Here is a 23,687-nt window from a genome sequence, read left to right as displayed (position 1 = left end):
AACTCCACACTGTGGGGCAAGGTTTTTTCCAATAGGATGGGTCAACTGTCTTCCCCCCAAGCAAGCCTGCCTGTATAGCAAATATCTGCATGAGAAAGATGACCTCCACAGCATGAGGGAATGACTCAGCACATGAAACCAGGGTGTCTGGCTTCTGAGCTCTAACCCCAGGGCTCCCATTCCTGGCTTCTGCTCACACAACTCCAGTCTACTCTGCCCTCCCTCTGCTGGAGCACAAGGTGGGTGGCTCCACAGGAAATTTTGTGTGTTAGCCCTTTAAGAGGATACCTATATTTCCAGCCGTCTCTCCCTGGTGAACAGCAATTCTGCAGTTTTCACAGTCAGATATTATGTGGGTATCCTTCTCAGTTCTGGTGCTCTCTGTTGGGGGGCCCACCTTAGGGATTAGACACAAGAATTCCCAGTGGCAATCCCCCACAGCTGAGATATTTCTCCGGAACTTCAGTTGCTGTCTGTGGGAGCCCAGGCAGCTCTTTTGCACCTCCACCCCTCCTACCAATCTCTATGCGGTCTCCACTTTTGGTCCTTGGTTATCAGGGTTCTCTCCAGTGAGTCCTCCACTGATTATTGAGGAAGTTTTCCTGTATTTTAGTTGTAATTCCAGTTTTGTCCTGGGAGCAAGTCTGTGCAGCATCCACTTACTCCACCACCATTTTTAATCTCCTCTCAACATTTTTTTTGTTTTCATTTCAGTTGTATAGCATAGTGGTTAGATAATCACATACTTTATAAAATGTTCACCACGATATTTCCACGTGGCACCACACATAGTTATTTCAATATTATTGACTATATTCACTATGCTGTACCTTACATTCCCATGACTATGTTGTGACTATCAATCTGTATTTCTTAATCACTTCAACTTTTCACCCATTTCCCCAAACTCTCCCCTAGGCAACTGTCACTCTGTTCTTTGTATCTATCTTTCTGTTTCAATTTTGTATGTTTATTAATTTTGTTCTTTAGATTCCAAATATAAGTCAAATCATATGGTATTTGTCTTTGTCTAACCGACTTATTTCCTTTATCATAATACCCTCTGTGTCCATCCATGCTGTCCTAAATGGGATGATTTTATTTTTTTATGGCGAGTAATATTCCATTATATATATGTTCCATAACTTTTTTATCCACTTGTCTATTGATGGGCATTTGGGTTGCTTCCATATTTTGGCTATTGTAAATAATGCTGCAGTGAACACGGAGGTACATATATCTTTTCAAATTGGTATTTTTACAATTTTTAAAAAATATTTTTATTCATTTCAGAAGGGAGAAGTAGAGAGAGATGGAAATATCAATGAAGAAAGAGAATCATTGATTGGCTGTCTCCTGCACGCCCCACACTTGGGATCGAGTCCACAATCCAGGCATATGCCCTAACTGGGAATCACTCAACCTCTGAGCCACGCTGGCTGGTCTTGAATTGGTATTTTTATTTTGTTTAGATAAATACCCAGAAGTGGAATTGCTGGGTCATAAGGCAGTTCCATTTTTATTTTTGAAAGGAAACTCCATACTGTTTTCCACAATGGCTGCACCACTCTGCATTCCCCACCAACAGTGCATGAAGGTTTCTTTTATTCCACATCCAGCCAACACTTGTTCTTTGTTGACTTTTTATAATAACTATTCTAACAAGTGTGAGGTAGTATCTCATTATGGTTTTGATTTTGCATTTCCCTGATGATTAGCTATGTTGAGCATCTTTTATATTTCTTTGGTCATCTGTATGTCCCCTTTGGAGAATTGTTTCTTTATGTCCTGTGGCCATTTTTTTAATCAGATTATTTATTTATTTTTTTATGTTTATGTTATTGAGTTGTTTAAGTTCCTTATATTTTGGATAGCTCTAAGTGGATATATCATTTGGGAATATTTCCTTACGTTCAGTAGGTTGTCTTTTCCTTTTGTTGATGGTTTCATTGTGCAAAAATTTTTTAGTTTGATGAAGTCCCATTTTATTTTTCCTTTTGTTTCCCTTGCTGGAGGGAACATATTTTCAGTCAATAGGTCCTGCCCTTTTTTGTTAAATTTATTCCTATGTAAAGTCAAACCTCGTTTCGTGAACATCTCTCATCTCAAAAAACTCAGTTCTAAACTAAGTTGTTCACAGAAAAAAATGTCTCAGTTGTGGAACCAAACTTTGGTTTTTGAACTGACAACCCTTTTTCATATTGATACCTCAGCTTGACAAAAAGCATCTCTCAGGGCACAAGGGAGAGGATGCTTTTGTTGCTGGGGACGTCAATGATTAATGCATTTTTAAAACATAAAGAGGCCATCTGGTGATAATATTGCTAAGGGTATGAAAGAAACAATGATCACAGGCAATTGAAGAGGTAGAAAAATTGTTGTTTTGGATAAATAAAAAGCAGTTAGCCAATGACATTTCAGAGGCAATGATATATGAACAAGTAAAGTTGTTGTATGCTAACCTGAAAGACACCCTTGGAATGAGTGATGAAAGTAATTCGTTTAAGGCTAGTAGCGGATGGTTCAATAAATTTAAGAAAATAATTGTTTATTTATAGATTAAACTAGAAGCCCGGTACATGAAAATCGTGCACTTGGGGAGGGGTCCCTCAACCCGGCCTGTGCCCTCTCTCAGTCTGGGACCCCTTGGGGGATGTCTGCCTGCCGGAACTCATACATCCCTCTCACAGTCTTGGGCTCTCGCAGTCCAGGACCCCTCGCTCCTTACCGCCTTCCTGCTGCAGAGGCAGGAGAGGCTCCCACCACCACTGCTGCGCTCGCCAGCTGTGAGCCCGGCTTCTTGCTGAGCAGGGGGGAGTGTGGCTCAACCAGAAGCTGGGCTCATTGCTCCTTAGTGCTGGCCCCACCCCCTACTGATTGGGGGCCAGGCCGGCTGGGGGAGGGGCTGTGGGAGGTTGAGGCACCGGGGACTGTGCCACTGCCTCTCCAGCCACCTCTGTGGAAGGTGCGGTGCTGGATCTGGGCTTGAGCCCCCACCTCTGCAGAAGGGGGTGCACCGGGACCAGGCCCACACCACCGCTCTCCTGGGACCACCAGGGCTGGCCTGGTGGTGCAGGCTCGCTGGCCCCACCTCCACCCACTGGTTGTACCAGAAGGTTGTTCTGCCGCCATCTAGTCTAATTAGTATATTAGCTCTTTATTATACTATCTAATAAAAGAGTAATATGCAAATTAACCATCACCCCGCTATACCCACAAGCCACTCCCACAAGCCAATCAGGAGCAAGTATGCAAATTAACCCAACCAAGGTGGCTGCGGCCACGGAGAGAGCAGAAGGGAGGCTTGGGTTTCCCTGGCGATGGAGGAAGCCAACCTTTCCACACACCCTGGCCGGCCCAGGCCTGCACTCCAGGCTACAAAGTTTCAATTACAGAAGATAAATAAATCCCAACAAAATGGTGGCAGCCACGAAGCTGGAGAGAGCAGGAGGCTAGGGTTGCCCCCGGCGATGGAGGAAGCCAAACTTCTGCAGCCCTGGCCTGCTTTGGCCTCCGCTTAAGGCTACAAAATTTCAATTATAGAAGATAAATAAATCCCAACAGAAATGGCTGCCACCACGGAGCGAGCAGAAGGCTTGGCTCTGCTCCAGGCTACAAAGTTTCAATTGTAGAAGATAAATCCCAGATATTGTAGAAGATAAATCCCAGATACCAGGGCCTCCACTTGGGTCACCAGGGGGTGTGGCCACCCTGCAAACCACCACAGGCCCCTCGCCCAGGCCGCCCCACGCCCCAAGGGAACCCCCATCCTGATCAAGGACACCCTTCAGGGCAAACTGCTGGCCCCCACCCATGCACCAGGCCTCTATCCTATCTAATAAAAGAGTAATATGCAGATTGACCATCACTCCAACACACAAGATGGCTGTCCCCATGTGGTCAAAGATCCTGTCCCCATGTGGACACAAGATGGCCACCATAAGATGGCCAGCAGGGGAGGGCAGTTGGGAGGGACCAGGCCTGCAAGGGAGGGCAGTTGGGGGCGATCAAGCCTGCAGGGGAGGGCAGTTAGGGGTGACCAAGCCGGCAGAGGAGGGAAGTTGGGGGTGACCAGGCCTGCAGGGAAAGGCAGTTGGGAGGGACCCAGGCCTGCAGGGGAGAGCCGTTGAGGGGTACCAGGCCTGCAGGGGAGGGCAGTTATTGGTGACCAGGCCAGCAGAGGAGGGAAGTTGGGGGCAAACAGGCTGGCAGGGGAGCAGTTAGGCATCAATCAGGCTGGCAGGGGAGTGGTTAGGGGGTGATCAGGCTGGCAGGCAGAAGCGGTTAGGGGCAATCAGGAAGGCAGTCAGGTGAGCAGTTGGGAGCCAGCAGTCCTGGATTGTGAGAGGGATGTCGGACTGCCCGTTTAGGTGGGATCGGGCCTAAACGGGCAGTCGGACATCCCTTGAGGGGTCTCAGATTGGAGAGGGTGCAGGCTGGGCTGAGAGACAACCCCCTCCCCCGTGCACGAATTTCATGCACTGGGCCTCTAGTATAGGATAATACATTAGATATATACTGTATATAAGAATGATGAAAATGAAATAATTTTATTTATTTCTAATATGATTTTATTGACTTTTTAGAGAGAGAGGAAGGGAGAGGGAGAGAGAGATAGAAACATCAATGACAGAGAAATATCAATTGGCTGCCTCCCGCAAGCCACCCACTGGAGATCGAGCCCACACTTGGGCATGTGCCCTGACCGGAAAATAAACCAGTGACCTCTTGGTGCAAGGGATGATGCTCAATCCACTGAGCTACTGTGGCTGGGCAATTTACATAATTTGTAATAGAAAAAAGATGATTCGGTTTTCAAATTAAATTTGAGAACCAAGATTTCACTGTATTTTATTCTTTTAGATGCTATTATAAATGGAATTATTTTCTTAACTTCACTTGTGAATGGTTAATTGGTAGTATTTAGAAATACAGTTGATTTTTAAAATATTGATGTTGTACCCTGGCCGGTGTTGTTTAATGGTTAGAGTGTCATCCTGTGCACTGAAGCATCTCAGGTTTGATCCCTGGCCCTGGTTGAGGGTGCGTGCAGGTGGCAACCAATCGATGTGTGTCTCTCACATTGATATTTCTCCCTCTCCTCTTCCTCTCCCCCACTCCTCCCTCTCTCCCTCTCCCTCCCCCTCCCCCTCTCCCCTTTCTCTCTCTTCTTCCCCCTCCCTCTCTCCCTTTCACTCTCTCTAAAAATCAATGGAAAAATACTGTGGTGAGGATTAACAAATAAAATAAAATAAAGAAAATATTGATGTTGCAACTTTGCTGCTGAAATTTTTTTTAGCTATAATAGGTTTTTATTGGATTCCTTAGGACTTTCTAAATGCAAGATCATTTCATCTGCAAATAGAAGAGATAGTTTTACTTTTTCATTCCAATCTGGATGCCTTTTATCTCTTTTTCTTCCCTAATTGCCCTGGTGAGAATGTCTATTCTAATGTTGAATAGAAGTGGCAAGAACGAATATTTTTTTCTTGTTCCTGATCATAGGTGGAAAGCTTTTTGGTATTTCACCATTATGGCATGGTGTTAGTTGTGGGATATTTTAGATGCCCTTTATTAGGTTGAGGAAATTTCCCTTCTATTCCTAGCTTTTTGAGTATTGATACAACTACTTTGAATAACAGTTTAACATTCCTTGATAAAGTTGAATCACCCAGCAACTTCACTCCTAGATATATATTTTGGGAAAAAAGTTCTTGCATTTGTATACTACGAAAAATGTACAGAAAGCTGATGCCAAAATTGTTCATAATAGCAGTTGGGTTGAAAGCAACTCAAGTGTCCAAAGTAGGCCAGGTCAATAATTTGTGATACAGTGTAATACTGTATAGAGTAGTCATTCTCAAACTTTAGCATTCATAAATATTAACCAGATAGTCTATTAAAACATAATTTCCTTATTTACTACCTTATTAAATAGGTACTAGAATTTATGTTGAAATGGAAACTTTTCATAATACAAATCAATAATAATGATTTTATACATTTTTCTAAAACCACCCACATATACTTTATTTGCTGGGCCTCATCGTCAGAATTTTTGATTCAATAGGTTTCGGTGGGGTCTGCATTTTTAACAAGTTTTCAGGTGATGTTGATGAGGGCAATATGCTCTGAGGACCGCACTATAGAGTAATGAAAACAAATAGATTAGTTTCATGCATCCACATAAGTGAATCTTAAAATCATGATACTGAATGAAGAAGCAAGTCACAGAAGTATTTGTATACATTATGATTCTGTTTGAAGTTCAAATGCAGGTAAAACTAAACAATATAAAGAAGAGCAAGGGAATTGCTGCACAAAATTCAAGATAGTTTACCTCTGTGGGTAAGTGAAGAGGATACAATTTGGCAAATGTACATTGGAGGCCTCTAATGTGCTGAGTGTTCTGTTTCTTAACTTATGTAGTGAGTACATGGGTGTTTGTTTTATTATTCTGTAAGATAGATTTTCTATAATCATGTGTGTGTATATGATATACTTCACAGTAAAAAAAATGGAAAAGTAATCTTTAGAGCTTGCAGGAGAACTGGACAGCATGATGATAGGCATGCTAAAGGTAGAAAGAGCTTCAAGGGATGCAGCATATTATAGTGGAAAGATTATGGCCTCTAGAGTCAGAGAGATCTGAATTCAAATTTCAGCCCTACCACTTTGCAACTGTATGATTCTGGGTGAGTTACTCCATAGGGGCCTCAGGTTCCTCATCTGCAAAACAATATTCACAGTACTTGCCTTGCAAATTTGTTATTCCTGGATCCTGTTTTCCAATAACTGTTTGGTAAAAAAGAATTGGAAAACAAAGTAAACAGAAACTTAAGGAAGAAGTGTAAGAAATGACAGTGAAAAAAAATTACAGATAACACAAGGAGATTACTTGTGAATTTTGAAAGCTTAGTTTCAAGAGACAGGATGGATACTACAATGCAAATGATTATGGAAGTGCATAAATGATGATACAATAAAAGCAAAATATTGTCCATTCTCTGGAGTTGTTTGGTAAAGGAAATAAAGGAAAAAAACAATGTAACTTGTGTGAGTATCATAGATTAAAGAAAAACAGATCCTATCAAGATCTGGACAACCTGTACTTCAATGGTAAGTGGTAATTGAGCCTAAGACATATTTCAACATGCCTGTTAGGAAAGGTAGTAATGGAATAGATTAAAATTTACAACTTTATTCTTTATATTAATGTCATTTATATTGAAGTATGGTAGCAATCATCTCAGGTAGAAATTGCTGTTTGGGTTCTGTACTTATTTGTTTGCTAAAACAATAGAAAGTTATTTTGATTTTCTGAACTTATGTATGCTATCCCAATACTCCATTGATGGTGGTTTGAATATCCCATTGATTGTGATCTCACTGGTTACTGAAGCACATTCTTCTGGGAACCAGGACAGCTCAATTATCCCAAATTGTCTCAGTAGCTACAGATAACTGAGTTTTGGTTGACTCAGTGGTCCCAGAATCAGAATAGACCCTAAATTGCCTCAGTAGCTACAGATAATGCATTCCGGTTGACTCAGTGGTCCCGGAATCTGGACAGCACAATTATTCTAAATTGCCCCGGTGGTCCCAGATAATGTGTTTCTGTTGATTCAGTGATTCGTAGATACTTTAGATAACTAACTTCTCAATTTCGCTTCTGTAAAAATGCTTTTCTTGAAACAGGTTCCTCATTCCAGACCCAAAGATGTAATCGATACTTTTGTGATATTCTGCCAATATAAGCCAGATGTGGCAAGCTGTTCGCTGCTGCGAGGTCTGGAGCGCTTTTGCCCCTCATATGCCGCCGGCCTTTAATTAATGACTCCATAATTCGACTTCTTGAGGCATCCTTTTTAAGATGGGGGTACACTACAACAATATTTGCAAAACCTTTTAATACCAGTGCTTACTTTCTCTAACTTTCCATACTTAAGGCATCTCACACATGAATAGCTGTAATCATTTTCAGTTTGATGATTATGAGGTTCATGTAGAGGATAATTGACTTTGTATTGAGAAAAGTTCTATTCTGTGGGCCTACATTGCACTTTTAATCTTAGCCAGCTATTTAAAGATGTACCCTGTCAGGAAAAAGTGGAACCAGGCTAGAGACCACAAATGGCTTAAGGCCGGCTAACAGGACTTGGAAAAACCATTCAGAGTTCATTGTTATGAATGGTAAATATGACAGGCATTTTCTATAAGAAAGACAATATGTTTCCTATTTCATTCAACCATTGTTTGCAGAGTACTATATCTGTTATTAAAATCTCACAGAAACCACATCCAATTATAATTGATTTTTTGGGTTTTGTTTACCAAGACAAGAATATGGCCTTATATTCATACAGTTTAAGTATTGACCTTGCCATTTAAATGCTTGCCACTCAGTGGAAATGTTTACATGTTCTTTTCCTCATATCATTTCATTTAGATTGAATAAAATATCAGAAAATATCTCTAGGGATATACTGGATGTTATGATCTGATCTTTTATAGTTTTGATTTCCTTTTATCATGAGTCATCCTGCTGTGGTTGAATAAAACAGGCAATTACTTGAAAATGGTCTTTTATATTCCACAGTTTTAATGTAATTGTGATTTCTTTAAAATAGGAACATTTAAACCCAGCTGGGCTTTTCTTGAAGATAAAAATCCTCTTGAAGGGCGAAACAGCTAATGAAGAACTCATTGAAGGTATCACCTCTGTGTGTGAAGTGCAGTTCTTAAATTTAACCACCAATTTGTTGACTATAAGATATTTTGTAGTATAATTTGATGGTGACTGAGTAGGAAAATGATCACATAAGAAAGGGAGAATATTGTTAGCCAAGAAGAAAAAGAGGAAGGAGAGAACAGTAGCAAATTTAATAGGTAGCAAAAAAGAGCTGAATAAAAGCCATCAGTTTTCTTTTAGTCTAACAGAGAATTGCAACTGCCCAACCCTTCTTAAGTTGTCTACTACCATGAAGAAAGATTACCTATTCACTGAAAAGCCTTTGTAATGTTGTGATTTTTATAATTAGTTGTATAAACATTGTTATTTGTTTTTCAAAATTCTCAGGGGACTAGACTATACACATCACAAAGTAAACATTCTGATATATAGCTGTGGGTCTTTTGGAAAGTTACTTAATTTCTCAGTACTTAATTTCTTCATCTTTGAAAGTGATATAATAATACTGTCTACTTCATTGTGTTGTTTTGAGAATCCTATGAGAAAACGTATATAGAACATTTAGCACCATACCTAGTGTATACTTAGTATGGAATAATAATTTTTATTGTAGTTATTATCATTGTTATTACTACTATATAGATGTATTAAATGAGGGGAACAAATCTCTTTATGTACACTGGCCCTTTAACAGCATTTCAATTATGTTTAGTCATAAAAATAACTTATTCTAAATTCTTTTAATGCATACATGCTTTATTTTTTTACTATATAAAAATATAGTTGTATTATAGAGCTGCATTATTTTTACTATATAAAATTATGTTAGGCTTAGCTGGAGTGGCTCAGTGATTTCAGAGTCGAATCAGGAGGTCACAGTTTATTCCCGGTCAGGACACATGCCCATGTTGCTGGCTTGATCCCCAGTATGGGGTGTGCAGGAGGCAGCTGATCAATGATTCTCTCTCATCATTGATGTTTCTATCTCTCTTTCCCTCTCTATTCCTCTCTGACATCAATAAAAAGATTAAAAAATAAAATTATGTTGGTATAATAACTAATTACCCAATAAGTAACAATTTGTAATAAATAGGCCAACAATCATATTTGGAAGTAGCTCTAACTTTAGTGCTAATGTGGTACTGCTGAAACTTTCTGTGACCTCTAGAACATTAACCAATCACTAAGAGACCTCAGAAGCTGAAATGTACAGAGGATTCTGTATCTCTAGGTTTTCATCTCAGTATACACAGGTTGAAAACTGTTAGGAACCAGGAAGACAACTCTACTTTGTTTGCACTAAGGGAATAAACAAACCAACTAACGAATGAAAGGAATAGGCTTACTCAAACTAATGCAGTGTGGGAAGACCAGAGAGATTATTAGAGTCACCCAGTTGTGAAGTTGATTAATTTTGGATTAGATTTCCCCATTACAGTTTTTATCAAAATGTAGATAAGAAACAGAGTTTAAAGTGAAATTATTCTTTATTCCCAGATTGTTTTACTTAACTCAATCTAGATACTGTTGATATTCAGACTAATGAAGTTACAATTTCAGAGTACAAATTAGGAGAATTCCCTGACTCTTAAGTTTTCCATAGTTTAAAATAATAAAGTTATCTTTTATTTTGTTTTATTGAGAGAATGTATGAAACTTGGATTTTTATTGTCTGTTCATTTCTTTGCTAGTGAAAGTATTTTACTCTTAACATGGTCAACCTAAGTGCTGGCATTAGAATTTTACTGCTATTTTTTGTTATAGAAAAACAAAATTTAAAAATATACAATTTTTTATTATGGAAAGGTGGCACATACTTAAAGGAAGTTTTTGGTAAATACTAAAAATATCCATAGTCCACCATCTACTGGAATATAAGCTCCTTAACAGCAGGAATTTTGTATTTTGTCTGCTGTTGGTTAGCACCAAGCACATAGTTCCTGGCTTTACAGTGCACACTCAGAATATATTTTCTTTTTATTGTTGTTAGAATCTGCACTGCATTTAATCTCTTTGTTAATAAGCATTTTCCCATATTTACATCAGATGACTTTTCAGAAATACAATTTCTGAGGTAGAAGAAATAATAATAGCGGCAGTCATTTATTTTTTAAAAAATATTTTTATTGATCTCAGAGAGTCAGGGAGAGCGAGAGAGAGAGATAGAAACATCAAAGATGAGAGAGAATCATTGATCGGCTGCCTCCGGCATGCCCCCCACTGGGGATTAAGCCTACAACCTGGGCATGTACCCTGAACAGGAATCGAATCATGACCTCAGGGTTCATAGATTGACCACTGAACCACACTTGCCAGGCTACAGCTGTCATTTATTTATTGAATGCGTACTAAGTGCTAGGTGCTTTGCTATGTAATTTACATATATTATCTCATGTAACCCTCTCAATCACAACCAAGATTGGTGGTGATATAATCCCCATTTTACAGATGACAAAACTAAGGTGTGGAAAATCTATGTAACTTGCCTATGGCCACACAGGTGACAAGTTGTTTCAAATATAGGTCTTTCTGACTTCACATCTCAAGCTCTTAACCACTGTGTTCTTAGCATATAGTATTGCCAAATTGCTTTTCAAAAGGTTACTTTGTCATACATTTAAGAGTGCCTGTTTCACTACATTTTCTCTAGCATTGTATATTATTACTTCATTAAAATATTTTGATAAATTTTAGGTAAAACATGATATATGGCAAATATTTGGAAAGTAGATTTTGAACAGAGAAAAATTATTGAAAATAACTAAGCTTCCTCATAAATGAAACTGACATGATTATTTCTTTTTTTGTCTTTGTTAGCTTGCATAGAAATACTACACCTTGACATGTCTTTAGACATCTGTCTGAGCATTGCTAAACTGCTGATGGATAATGAAAGGTACAGAATAATTGATTTTCTTTTCTCTAAAGACTAAAATTTTTCTAAGATTTCCATGAACACATATTGAATCTATATCTAAATCTATATCTATCTATCTATCTCCATACATACTCACAGAGAACAATATTTGCCATTGTGCTGATCAAATTAGAAGGTGGAATTGCTTGTTTAATGATTTAAAAAATCAATAGTCACGTTAATTTTAAAATTTATATTTAAAATTTTAAAAATAAAATGAAAAAGGAATAAGAGAATCATGACTTTATAAAATAGGAGTTAAACTAGGTTAACCTGCAGGTCAGTGTCAAGTGGAACAGGAAGATATGAGCAAGTATAGTTCTGCAAGTGATATAACTCTCTGGCACTATCTTCATGGGATCATTAATGTTAAAAGGGACCTTAAATTACTTATTGACCTCTTAGTGGTTTTCAAACATCAGTGTGCATCAGAATTACTGGGGAATAAGCACTTAAAAAGATGCTCAACATCATTAGCCATCAGGGAAATGCAAATCAAAACCACAATGAGAAACCACACTCACTAGGATGGCTAGAATAAAAAAGACAGATAAGCCCTGGTTGGTGTGGCTCAGCTGGTTGGAGTGTCATCCCATCCAGGTCAGGGCATATACTCAGATTGTATGGAAAAATTATAACCCTCATAAACTGCTGGTAGGAATGTCAAATGGTGCAGCAGCTATGGAAACAGTCAGAATTAGAGATTTATCTACCATTGACCCAGTTATTCCATGCTTGAGTTAAACATATGTCCATACAAATAGGAATGCTCATAGCAGCATTCTTTTTAACACTACAATGTGGAATTCTTAATACTAAAATGTGGAACCAACCAAAATGTCTATTAACTAATTGAATAGATAAACAAAATGTGATACATTCATACCATGGAGTATTATTTGATTTTTATAAAAAGAAACAGAGTACTGATACATGTTATAATATGGATGAACCTTAAAAACATTATGCTAAGCTAAAGAAGCTGGCTACAAAGTTCACATGTTGTCATTTCATTTATATGATATGTTTAGAATAGCACATTTATAGAGACACAAAGTAGATTAGTGGTTGCCTAGGGCTGTGAGAGATGGGGAAAATAGGAAGTGACTGCTAATGGGTATAGGGTTTCTTGTTGGTTTGATGAAAATGTTCTGAAATTGAGTGGTGGTTGCACAACTCTGTGGATATACTAAAAATCATTGAATTGTATACATATATATATTTTGTTTAATTAATTTGAGAGAGAGAGAGAGAAGAAAAAAGAAGAGGGGGAGAGAGAGAGAGAGAGAGAGAGAGAGGCAAACATTGATTTGTTATCCCACTTATTTGTGCATTCATTGGTTAATTCTTGTATGTGCCCTGAACGGGGATTGAACTCACAACCTTGGTGTATTGGGATGATGCTCAAACTAACTGAGTTACCTGGCCAGGGCCTAAATTGTATACTTTAAATGGATGAATTGTATGGTATATGAATTATATCTCAATAAAGCTGTTAAAAATATAATCACTAGGGAACTTGATAAAAATAAAGAGGCCAGGGCCTACATTATTCCAACAGGCCCAGGCGGTTCTGAGAACCACTATTTTAGACCAGGGATCAGTAAGCATTTTCTCTAAAGTAAATATTATATTTTAGGCTGGTCAACCATAAAGTCTGTCACAATTAATCTGCTATTGTAGTGTATAAGCAGCTATAAACAAACTATAAATGAATGAAAGTGGCTGTGTTCCAATAAAACTTTATTTATAAAAACAGATGACTGACTGAATTTGGTCTGCAGGCTATAGCTTGGCAACCATTGTTGTAGACCATTCTCCTACCTGTACATGACTTCTTGGATGAAAAGTCATTCAGCCTCTTTTGGAAAACCTGTGGAAGAGAGGATTATATTTTTACAAAGCTGGAACACAAAATTCTTCCTCATATAGAATTTATTCATATTTTCCAGTCATTTTAAGGCTACTAGTTCTGCCATATGATACCATCTAAATCATTTACTTGATAGCTCTTCCCCAGTTCATTCTAACAGTATTCCTAATAAGCTTATTTCCTGGATGTCACTTCCAGTTTTTATAAGTATGGTAACTAGAAATGAACACAGTTCTTCAGATCTAACCAATAATATATGCCTTTCATGTTTTAAGTATTATAAACCTGCACTGCCCAATATGGTAGCAGTTATCCACACATAGCTATTTAAATGTAAATTAATTAAAATTGAACAAAATAGAAAATTTAGTCCCTTAGTCACACTAAATATATCAAGTCTCAGTATCCATCTGTGGCTAATGGCTACCTTGTTGGACAGCTCAGATAGAGAAAGTTTCCATTATCACTGGAAGTTCTACTGTGCAGCACTGTTCAGCACTGTTCTAGATCCTGTTTCTTTTAATGCAGCCAATGTTCAAATTAGCTTTTTTTCTGGCAGCCACATCACATTATTAATTGGGCTTACAAAACTAGATCTTTACAGTATCAGTTGCTTCTAATCCCTAAATTCCACATCTACTTTTATGGTTGAATAATGTACCCAATACCTTAAAGTACTAAAAGGAAAAACCTCAGTTTCTCCCTCCTGTTGTAGGGAAAAACTTAGTTCTTCCCTACTGTGTGTTTTTCTCCTATATACACATTTCTTCCCTATGAGTCTCCTTTACTACTGCACAAAACATTTCACCTCTGGTCATCAAATGTGTGGTGGTTTTCCCCCACACCACGTAATTCTCTGTGACACCAACCGGGTATTCTATAATTTGATTCAATTCTGACACTGTCCGCCTATACATAGTGTCAGATACCATGGGTTAAGGGTTCAGTCCCACAGTACTGCCCCTACACACACACACAAACACATACACACTTCAGACACCAGCTGCAAGCCTAGGTTTCTGACCAACTGGCTATACATCAGAACTTCCAACACCAACCTCTCCTTGGGTTTGATTAATTTGCTAAAGAGGCTCAGAGAACTAAGGGAAACAAGTTTACCAGCTTATTAAAGGTATGTACTAGTATAATAAAGGATACAAATGAACAGCCAGATGAAGAGATACATAGGGTGAGGTCTGGGATGGTTCCAAATGCAGGAGCTTCTGTCCTCATGGAATCGGGGTGTGTAGTTCTGGTGTAAATGTGTTCACCAGCCTGGAAGCTCTCTGAACCCCTTACTATTGTTACAGAAAACCGAAGAAGAACAAAGCAATACTTAGAGAGATGGAGTTACATTTATTACGCGCGGGTCCAGAGGAGAATGTCTTTCAAATTCTGGGCCCCAACATGCAGGAATTTTCCCTATTTATATGTTTTTACCTTCTTTGTCTCCCAAATATGGGGTGTTTCCAGCCCCTTTTGCAAGTTCTTAAAGAGCCTGTATGTGCTGGGGCCTCGAGACCTCAACCAGAGGCCTGGCCTGGCGCCAGCACTGATAACCTTGTCTGGGGAAGGTTTAATGGCCTCTCTGAAGTGGGAGTAGTCTTAGCAAGCAAGAATTTACAGAAGCCAAATAGCAGGGCTAAAATTTCAAACAGCAGTATTTATATAAGATGGATGCTTCATTCCCCACTCATTTTATGTACATGAGTCAAATCATTGACTCTTAGTCATTGTAGTTATATTTATTCCTGAGGACTATAATCTTAATTTTTGGCCTAATAAAGTTAGTGGGCCTGCTTATAAGATAAGGGCCCAGAATTAGGGCCAGGAGTAATCTTTAGAGAGTCCGAAGAGTCCTGGACTCTCAATTTTTCCTGGGCTGTTTTAAGCCAGGTGTGATGAAGCCACGTTGGGATTCTGTTGACCTTGACTGCCATGGAGGTGGTCCTTTCCAGGTAGGAGTCAGTCCTTGGGTGGCAAATTTCTTTACCCAAACAGAGTCACCAGGGTGGAAGGGATGAACCAGATCAGAAGTTGGTACAGGCAGAGCATCTCAGATGTGCTTCTGGATTGCTTCCTGGGTAGACTGTAAAGCCTGTAAGAACTTGAATAAAGACTGGTTATGGATTTTATTTTTTCTAGATTGGGTAGGTCAGGATCTGGAAGAGTCACTAGAATCTGTAGAGGCCCCACTGGTTTTAGGGCAGCCTCCTGGGCAGCTTCATCTGTGGCCCAGTACCCTCTTGCTTCTGTGGAGAACCCTTATCTTGTTGTAAATGCATACCTGCTATCAGTATAAATTGTTATTGATTTTTTTTTTTTGTCTACCAGAGAGCCTGAAACTGGGTGACTCAAATGTTTGACATCTAGTGCTCTAGTGTGTTCTGGAGTAAAATCTCGACCTCATGTGGGGCAGTTAGGATTAGTTACTGCCCTAGGGTTAACTTATTTGCTTTTTCAATAAGCATAGCTGTGGCTGCTACCACCCAGAGGCAAGTAGGTCACCCAAATGCAAAGGGGTCAAGTTTTTTTTGGGCAAATAGGCTACCAGCCTTTTCTAGGGGCTGAGACTTTGGTGAGTACCTCTTTGCCTATGCCCCTTGTCTCACATACGTAGAGGTGGAAAGACTTAGTTACATCCTGTAGCACTAGTTGGCCCATCGTCCCTGCTCTGCTCATGTCTGTCTAACTGCCTAATATATTACCTCAAGGATCCTGGCTCTGAATTCTTTTAGGGAAAATGGACGTTGAATTTCTTCTGTAGCTGCTTCGTGCTGAGGAGGGACGGAGTTTTCTCTCAGAGCCAAGAGATCTTTGCTGTCTGTCAGAGGGACGATGAGGCCTGGGCACAGAAGGAGGTGGGCTTGTGACCTGGTGGAGACAAACTGTAACAAATGGTCCGGTGGAAGGGAAAGAAAACATTTCAGTTTTAATGACCTCTATTGAAATAGAATTTTTCTCCTCAAAATTACCTCTATGTTTATCAAAAGAGCCAGATAAAGACTAATTTACCTATTGTATTTAATTTGGCCTGATTGTTTGCATAAACACAACAAGAATGGTAACTGACTATCTTTGTCGGAATTTCATGATTGAATCTTATTGTGCCCCATAGGGCCAGGAAGCCAAGCCATCCAGCTGCTGTCAGGCCTGCCTGTAGTATCTGCTGAGTTAGGTGAATCCCTCACCTGCAGCGACTCCACCTGGGCCCACGCCCTAGGTTTTAAGGCCCATCTCAGTAGCCCTCCTACTTGTCAAGGCCTAGAGTGTGTGGGGTTCTGCAGGGACGCAGAGTTGTCCTTATTGCTCCCCTTCTACTCTGACCAACTGCCAGTGATGGTAGGGCATGGGCCTGACACTCCAGCACCAGCCATTTTCAGGGCACCCAAGCAGGATACCAGGCTTTTCCTTGGCACTCTTATTGGCTTTAAGTCTTCAGAGTTCAGACAGGGCTCTTTAAAACATGACACTCCAGTCAAAGTTTCTGGTCAATAAAACCACTATTAGAAACCAGTCTTATTGAATTTATGCAAAGAAATGTATTGCCATGATTTATTAAGCATTGCCAAATTTCAGAGGAATTATATAAGGAGAAAAATATACTGACCTGCTTTAAGATCTTCTGATTTTCCTTGTCATTCCTTTCTATGGATTCTTCAGAGTAATATAACTGTCTTCAAATGACAAGGAGAAATTCAAAATGTGTCTATATTCAAGTAGACAATTATAGCTGTCCTTGTAGTAGGGTTCCCCCTACTTAACTTGTCCTTAAAATTTCGTATGGTCTCTGGGAGGGGTGACATGCCCTCTGAGAAAGGACTAAGGGAGCTTTACTGCTTTACAGGGTCTCATATGTCACAGGACCTCACGGGGTCTGTAATTCCTGTAACAAAGGGCTGGTACTCACCACTTCCCTCTGTTCCAAACAGGCCTTCTCCGGTTTCCTAAAGTTGAGGTTTGTGCCACCCCTGACATGGGCATGGTCACACAGGCCTGCAAGACAGTAACATTGGCACTGTGGCCACCTTAGGTATCCAAATCTTCTGCTACCATATATGACATATGGTAGGGCTATACAGATATCTTAGGGAGGTGACTGAAGTCTATTCTTGACCTTCCTACAGAAAGCAAAATTGTCCTTATCTTTCTGGAGTCATGTACATGAAGTCGCAGGTATCATCTAATTCTATTATACAGTTTTCTTCAGGTCACTATCAGGGCTGTGCATGGTGGCCAGTTCTTCTTTCTAGCCACAAACACAGCCTAATTTCCCTAAATTTTATACTGGCACGGAAGAAAGTTGTTTTGCTGTAAACAGGCAGCTTAAGCCCTACATATCTGGGCTTGGACATCTGTCTAGAAAGCCGTAATTTATAAGTTTAACATGTGGCCTTAGGTCCTTCTAACCCAGCCGTGGGCAAACTACGGCCCGTGGGCCAGATCCGGCCCATTCGGCTGTTCTCTCCGGCCCGCGGAGCCGAAAGAGCGGAGGGTTCTCTTGCTCTCCCCTCCGCTCCTTCACCAGCAGCAGTGTTAACATGGCAACATCGGGAAACACGGCTGCAGCTCCTTCTTCTGAGTGGGCTGATTTATATCCGCCCATTCAGTAGAAGGAGCAACCTCTCAATCTTCCAGAGGCTCCTTGTAATGCCCGCGGATGCGTCTCCCGACATCACCCTGGGAATGCATAGACACGTTATCGTGGTGATATAGGGAGACAAGCCCCTGGAGAGCACAGTATCAGAGCCTTTCTGAGGTAAGATTAAGAGCTCTACTCAAACACAATTTTTTCCTATTCCCACATTCTGTACATCACAATGACTTGTTAATAAAACAACAAAGACTTTCAGCTTTTAGGGCTTGTATCCACTGCAGTTTTCTTTCCCACTGCGGACGCGCGCAGCAGGAAAAAAGACACACAGAGGACATGTCACACTAGCCATGCTGCGGCTGCATTTTTTTGCTGATAGGGATGCGGTATCAGTAACGCTACCGTGGCCACTAACCACATGTATTAGCGGCAAAACAAATGCATTTTGCGCTGCGTTTGCTTCTCCCCCTTGCGCCTGTAAAAATGCGTGCTACAGGGCATTTGTGTTAACATGCACCACTGCACATTAGCATCAACGCAAACATGATGGAAACCTGTGTATCCTGCATTAACCCTAGCTGCGCTGCATTGCAGTATTGCACCACACTACAACGGCAGCATGGCTAGTGTGAACGAACCCTAATTCAGTGGGTTGAACAAAAAGATTGTATAGAAATGTGATGAACTAAAGATTTTATTACAAAATCACTTAAATTCAGGGTTTCAGAAGTAATTGGACAAATGAAAAACTGAAAATCAAATGTTCATATCTAATACTTGGATGAAACCCTTTCCTGGTAATGACAGCCTGAAGTCTTGTACTTATGGACATCACCAGATGCTGGGTTTTCTCCTTTGTAATGCTCTGCCAGGCTGTCACAGTAGGGGTATATATATATAAATATCCTGCCATTTCCAGCTTTTAATAAGAAAAACTGTTGCAATGGGCATTTAAAAGTGGCACTTGGTTGTTTTTATAGAGTCCAGTGGATGCAATCTGACATTGATAATGGGCTCTTTCACACTATGTGCACTGCGGCTGTTTTTTGCCAGTAACGGAAGTGCTAGTGGTAACTACTGGTTACCCATGTTTTGCACTGCCCTAGCACCTCCCATACAAGTGTGTCTGGAAGACACAGCAATGTGCAGCTATGTGTGTTACCGTAAACAAAGGGCCTGTGTGAAAGATACACAGGTTTCCTATGGAGGGAAGGGGTTGTTCTCTATGGTCAGGGTGTGCCTCTGTCCCATGTCTGAACTTTTTCAGATGATTTTGTTATATATATATTTTTTAGAAGACCAAAAATGTTATAGTAGAGCAAATTTAATCACTTGTTTTTATACTTCACTGTCTTATTTTATTTATTTATTTATTTATTTTATTAAAGTATTATATGTGTACATATCTTACCAATGCCCCCCCCCACCGCATGCCCATACATGCCCTCACCCCCTCAATGTTTTGCATCCGTTGGTTACTCTTATATGCATGCATACAAGTCCTTCAGTTGATCTCTTATTTTTCTCCCACCTCTCCCTAACCTTACCGCCGTAACTTGACAGTCTGTTTGATGCTTTACTGCCTCAGTATCTATCTTTTTGTTCATCAATTTATACTGTTTTTCATTATCCCCAAATGAGTGAGATCATGTGGTATTTTTCTTTCATTGACTGGCTTATTTCACTTAGCATAATGTTCTATAATTCCATCCAGGTGCCTACAAATGGTAATAATTCCTTCTTTTTATGGCAGCATAGTATTCCATTGTGTACATGTACCATAGTTTTCTGATCCAGTCCTCTGCTGACGGGCACCTAGGCTGTTTCTAAATCTTAGCTATTGCAAATTGTGCTGCTATGAACATAGGGGTGCATATATCCTTTCTGATTGGTGTTTCTAGTTTCTTAGGATATATTCCTAGGAGTGGGATTACTGGGTCAAATGGGAGTTCCATTTTCAGTTTTTTGAGGAAACTCCATACTGTTCTCCACAGTGGCTGCACCAGTCTGCATTGCCACCAGCAGTGCATGAGGGTTCCCTTTTCTCCGCATCCTCTCCAACACTTGTCGTTTGTTGATTTGTTGATGATAGCCATTCTGAGAGGTGTAAGATGGTATCGCATTGTCATTTTGATTTGCATCTCTCGGATAATTAGTGACTTTGAGCATGTTTTCATGTGTCTCTTGGCCTTCCTTCTGTCTTCTTTCGAAAATATTCTATTTAGGTCCGTTGCCCATTTTTTTATTGGATCATTTATCTTTCTTTTATTAAGTTGTATAAGCTGCCTGTAGATGTTGGAGATTAAACCTTTATCAGTGATAACATTTGCAAATACGTTCTCCCATACAGTGGGATTTCTTGTTGTTTTGTTGATGGTCTCTTTTGCTGTGAAAAAGCTTTTTATTTTGATGTAGTCCCATTTGTTTATTTTCTCTTTGGCTTCCATTGCCCTAGGGGCAGTATCAGTGAAGAAGTTCTTTCGGCATATGTCTGAGATTTTGCTGCCTGTGGATTCCTCTAGTATTTTTATGGTTTCCCATCTTATATTTAAGTCCTGTATCCATTTTGAGTTTATTTTTGTGTATGGTGTAAGTTGGGGGTCTAGTTTCATTTTTTTACATGTATCTGTCCAATTTTCCCAACACCATTTATTGAAGAGACTGTCTTAACTCCATTGTATGTTCATGCCTCCTTTGTCAAATATTAATTGCGCATAGTGGTTTGGGTCGATATCTGGATTCTCTATTCTATTCCATTGATCTATATGTCTGTTCTTGTGCCAGTAACAGGCTGTTTTGAGGACAGTGGCTTTGTAATAGAGCTTGAAATCTGGTATTGAGATCCCTTCTACTTTATTCTTCTTTCTCAGGATTGCTTTTTTTAATTCCAGATAAATTTTTGGAGAGTTCTTTCTAGGTCTGTGAAATATGCCGTTGGTATTTTAATGGGGAGTGCATTGAATCTATAGATTGCTTTGGGTAGTATGGACATTTTGATGATGTTGATTCTACCAATCCATGAACATGGTATGTTCTTCCATCTGTTTACATCTTCCTCTATCTCTTTTTTCAGTGTCCTGTAGTTTTCTGTGTATAGGTCTTTTACCTCCTTGGTTAGGTTTATTCCTAAGTATCTTAATTTTTTTGGTACTATGGTAAATGGGATTGCTTTTTTAGTCTCTCTTTCTATAAGTTCACTATTGGTGTATAGAAATGCCATAGATTTTTTGGCGTTAATTTTGTATCCTGCTACATTGTCGAATTCATCTATTAAGTCTGTTAGTTTTTTGATGGAGTCTTTCGGGTTTTTTATGTACAATATCATGTCATCTGCAAATAAGGACAGCTTTACTTCTTCTTTTCCAATTTGGATGCCTTTTATTTCTTCTTCTTGTCTAATTGCAATGGCTAATACTTCCAGTACTATGTCAAACAGGAGTGGTGAGAGTGGGCATCCCTGTCTTGTTCTGTTCTTAGGGGAAATGGTTTTAGTTTATGCCCATTGAGTATGATGTTAGCTATGGGTTTATCATATATAGCTTTCACTATGTTGAGGTATAATCCTTCTATTCCCACCTTGTTGAGAGTTTTTACCAAGAAAGGGTGTTGGATTTTGTCAAATGCTTTTTCTGCATCAATTGATATGACTATGTGATTTTTATCTCTCAATTTGTTTATGTGATGTATTACATTTATTGATTTTCAGATATTGTACCATCCTTGCATTCCTGGGATAAACCCTACTTGGTCATGGTGTATGATCTTTCTGATGTACTGCTGGATCCGATTTGCTAGAATTTTGTCGAGGATTTTGGCATCTACGTTCATGAGGGATATTGGCCTGTAATTCTCTTTCATTGTGTTCTCTTTATCTGGTTTTGGTACTAGGGTGATGCTGGCTTCATAGAAGGAGCTTGGAAGTGTTCCTTCCTCTTGAATTTTTTGGAATAGTCTGAGGAGGATAGGTTTTAGTTCTTCCTTGAATGTTTGGTAAAACTCCCCTGTGAAGCCGTCTGGCCCCGGGCTTTTGTTTGCCGGAAGCTTTTTGATGAGTGCTTAAATTTCTTCCATAGTTACTGGCATATTGAGCTGTTTAGATTCTTCCTGATTGAGTTTTGGAAGGTTATATTTTTCTAGGAATATTTTCCTCCAGGTTGTCTAGTTTGTTGGAATAGAGTTGTTCGTAGTATTTTTTAACAATCCTTTGTATTTCGGCGGGATCTGTTGTTATTTCACCTCTTTCATTTCTGATTTTGTTTATTTGGGTCCTCTCTCTTTGCTTCTTGGTGAGCCTGGCTAGAGGTTCATCAATCTTCTTTATCCTTTCAAAGAACCAGCTCTTGGTTTTGTTGATCTTTTGTATTGTTTCTTTGGTCTCTATGTCGTTTATCTGTGCTCTGATCTTTATTATTTCCTTCCTTCTGCTTACACTGGGCTTTTCTTGTTGCTCTTTTTCTAACTCTTTGAGTTGTTGGGTTAGGTAATTTATTACCCCTGTTTCTTGTTTTTTGCAGTAGGCTTGTAGAGCTATGAACTTCCCTCTCAAGACTGCTTTCGCTGTGTCCCATAGATTTTGGATTGTAGTGTTTTCATTGTCATTTGTTGTCATGATGTTTTTTATTTCTTCTTTGATCTCTCTGGTAACCCAGTCATGGTTTAATAGCATGCTGTTTAGTATCCATGTGTTTGATTTCTTTGGGTTGTTTTTATTGTAGTTGATTTCCAGTTTTATGCCACTGTGGTCCGAGAAGATGCTTGATATGATTTCTATCTTCTTGAATTTGAAGAGACTTTGCCTATGTCCCAACATATGGTCTATCTTTGAAAATGACCCATGTGCACTTGAGAAGAATGTATATTCTGTGGCTTTGGGGTGAAATGTTCTGAAGATGTCAATTAATTCCATCTGGTCTAGTGAGTCATTTAGGATTGATGTTTCTTTGCTGATTTTTTGTTTAGAGGATTTGTCCAATGGTGATAGTGGGGTATTAAAGTCTCCTACTATGATTGTATTGCTGTCAATCTCTCCCTTGATATCCTCCAGGAGTTTTTTTTATGTATTTGGGTGCTCCTGTATTGGGTGCATATATGTTTACCAGAGTTATTTCTTCTTGTTGGATTGCTCCCTTCCTTATCTCTTGTTATGTCCTTCACTTTGAGATCTAATTTGTCAGATATAAGTATTGCTACCCCAGCTTTTTTTTCAGTTCCATTTGCCTGGAAAACCTTTTTCCATCCCTTCACCCTCAGTCTGTGTGTGTCTTTTTTTCTGAGGTGGGTTTCTTGTAGACAGCAGATATATGGGTCTTGTTTTCTTATCCAATCCAATTACCCTATGTCTTTTGATTGGGGCATTTAATCCATTTACATTTAAAGTTATTATTGGTAGGTACTTATTTGTCGCCATTCCTATTCTTTACACCTGTGTTCCTTCTTCGCTTCCTATTTCTTTTTTTTTTTTTTTCACAGCAGACCCTTTAGCATTTCTTGTATTACTGGTTTGGTGGTAATAAATTCCCTTAGTCCTTTTTTGTCTGTGAAGCTCCTGATTTCACCTTCAATTTTGATTGAAAACCTTGCTGGGTACAGTATTCTTGGATTCAGACCCTTC

The 23,687-nt window shown here is 39.4% G+C and overlaps 1 protein-coding gene across 1 annotated transcript in view; it reads left to right on the top strand.

The window, feature by feature from the left end:
- The window catches only part of TEX11 (testis expressed 11), a gene marked incomplete at both ends in the record, with an annotated part of 517,390 nt that overhangs the window by 224,884 nt on the left and 268,819 nt on the right, over positions 1-23,687 (top strand). The window contains 2 exons of the mRNA XM_080652805.1: positions 8,631-8,712; positions 11,510-11,588. Of these exons, the coding sequence (XP_080508931.1) occupies positions 8,631-8,712; positions 11,510-11,588 (161 nt within the window). The remainder of the gene's footprint in view (positions 1-8,630; positions 8,713-11,509; positions 11,589-23,687) is intronic.

This window comes from Plecotus auritus, assembly GCF_963455305.1.
Source record: "Plecotus auritus genome assembly, chromosome: X".
Classification (NCBI taxonomy): domain Eukaryota; kingdom Metazoa; phylum Chordata; class Mammalia; order Chiroptera; family Vespertilionidae; genus Plecotus; species Plecotus auritus.
This window is presented reverse-complemented; position numbering and strand designations above follow the sequence as displayed.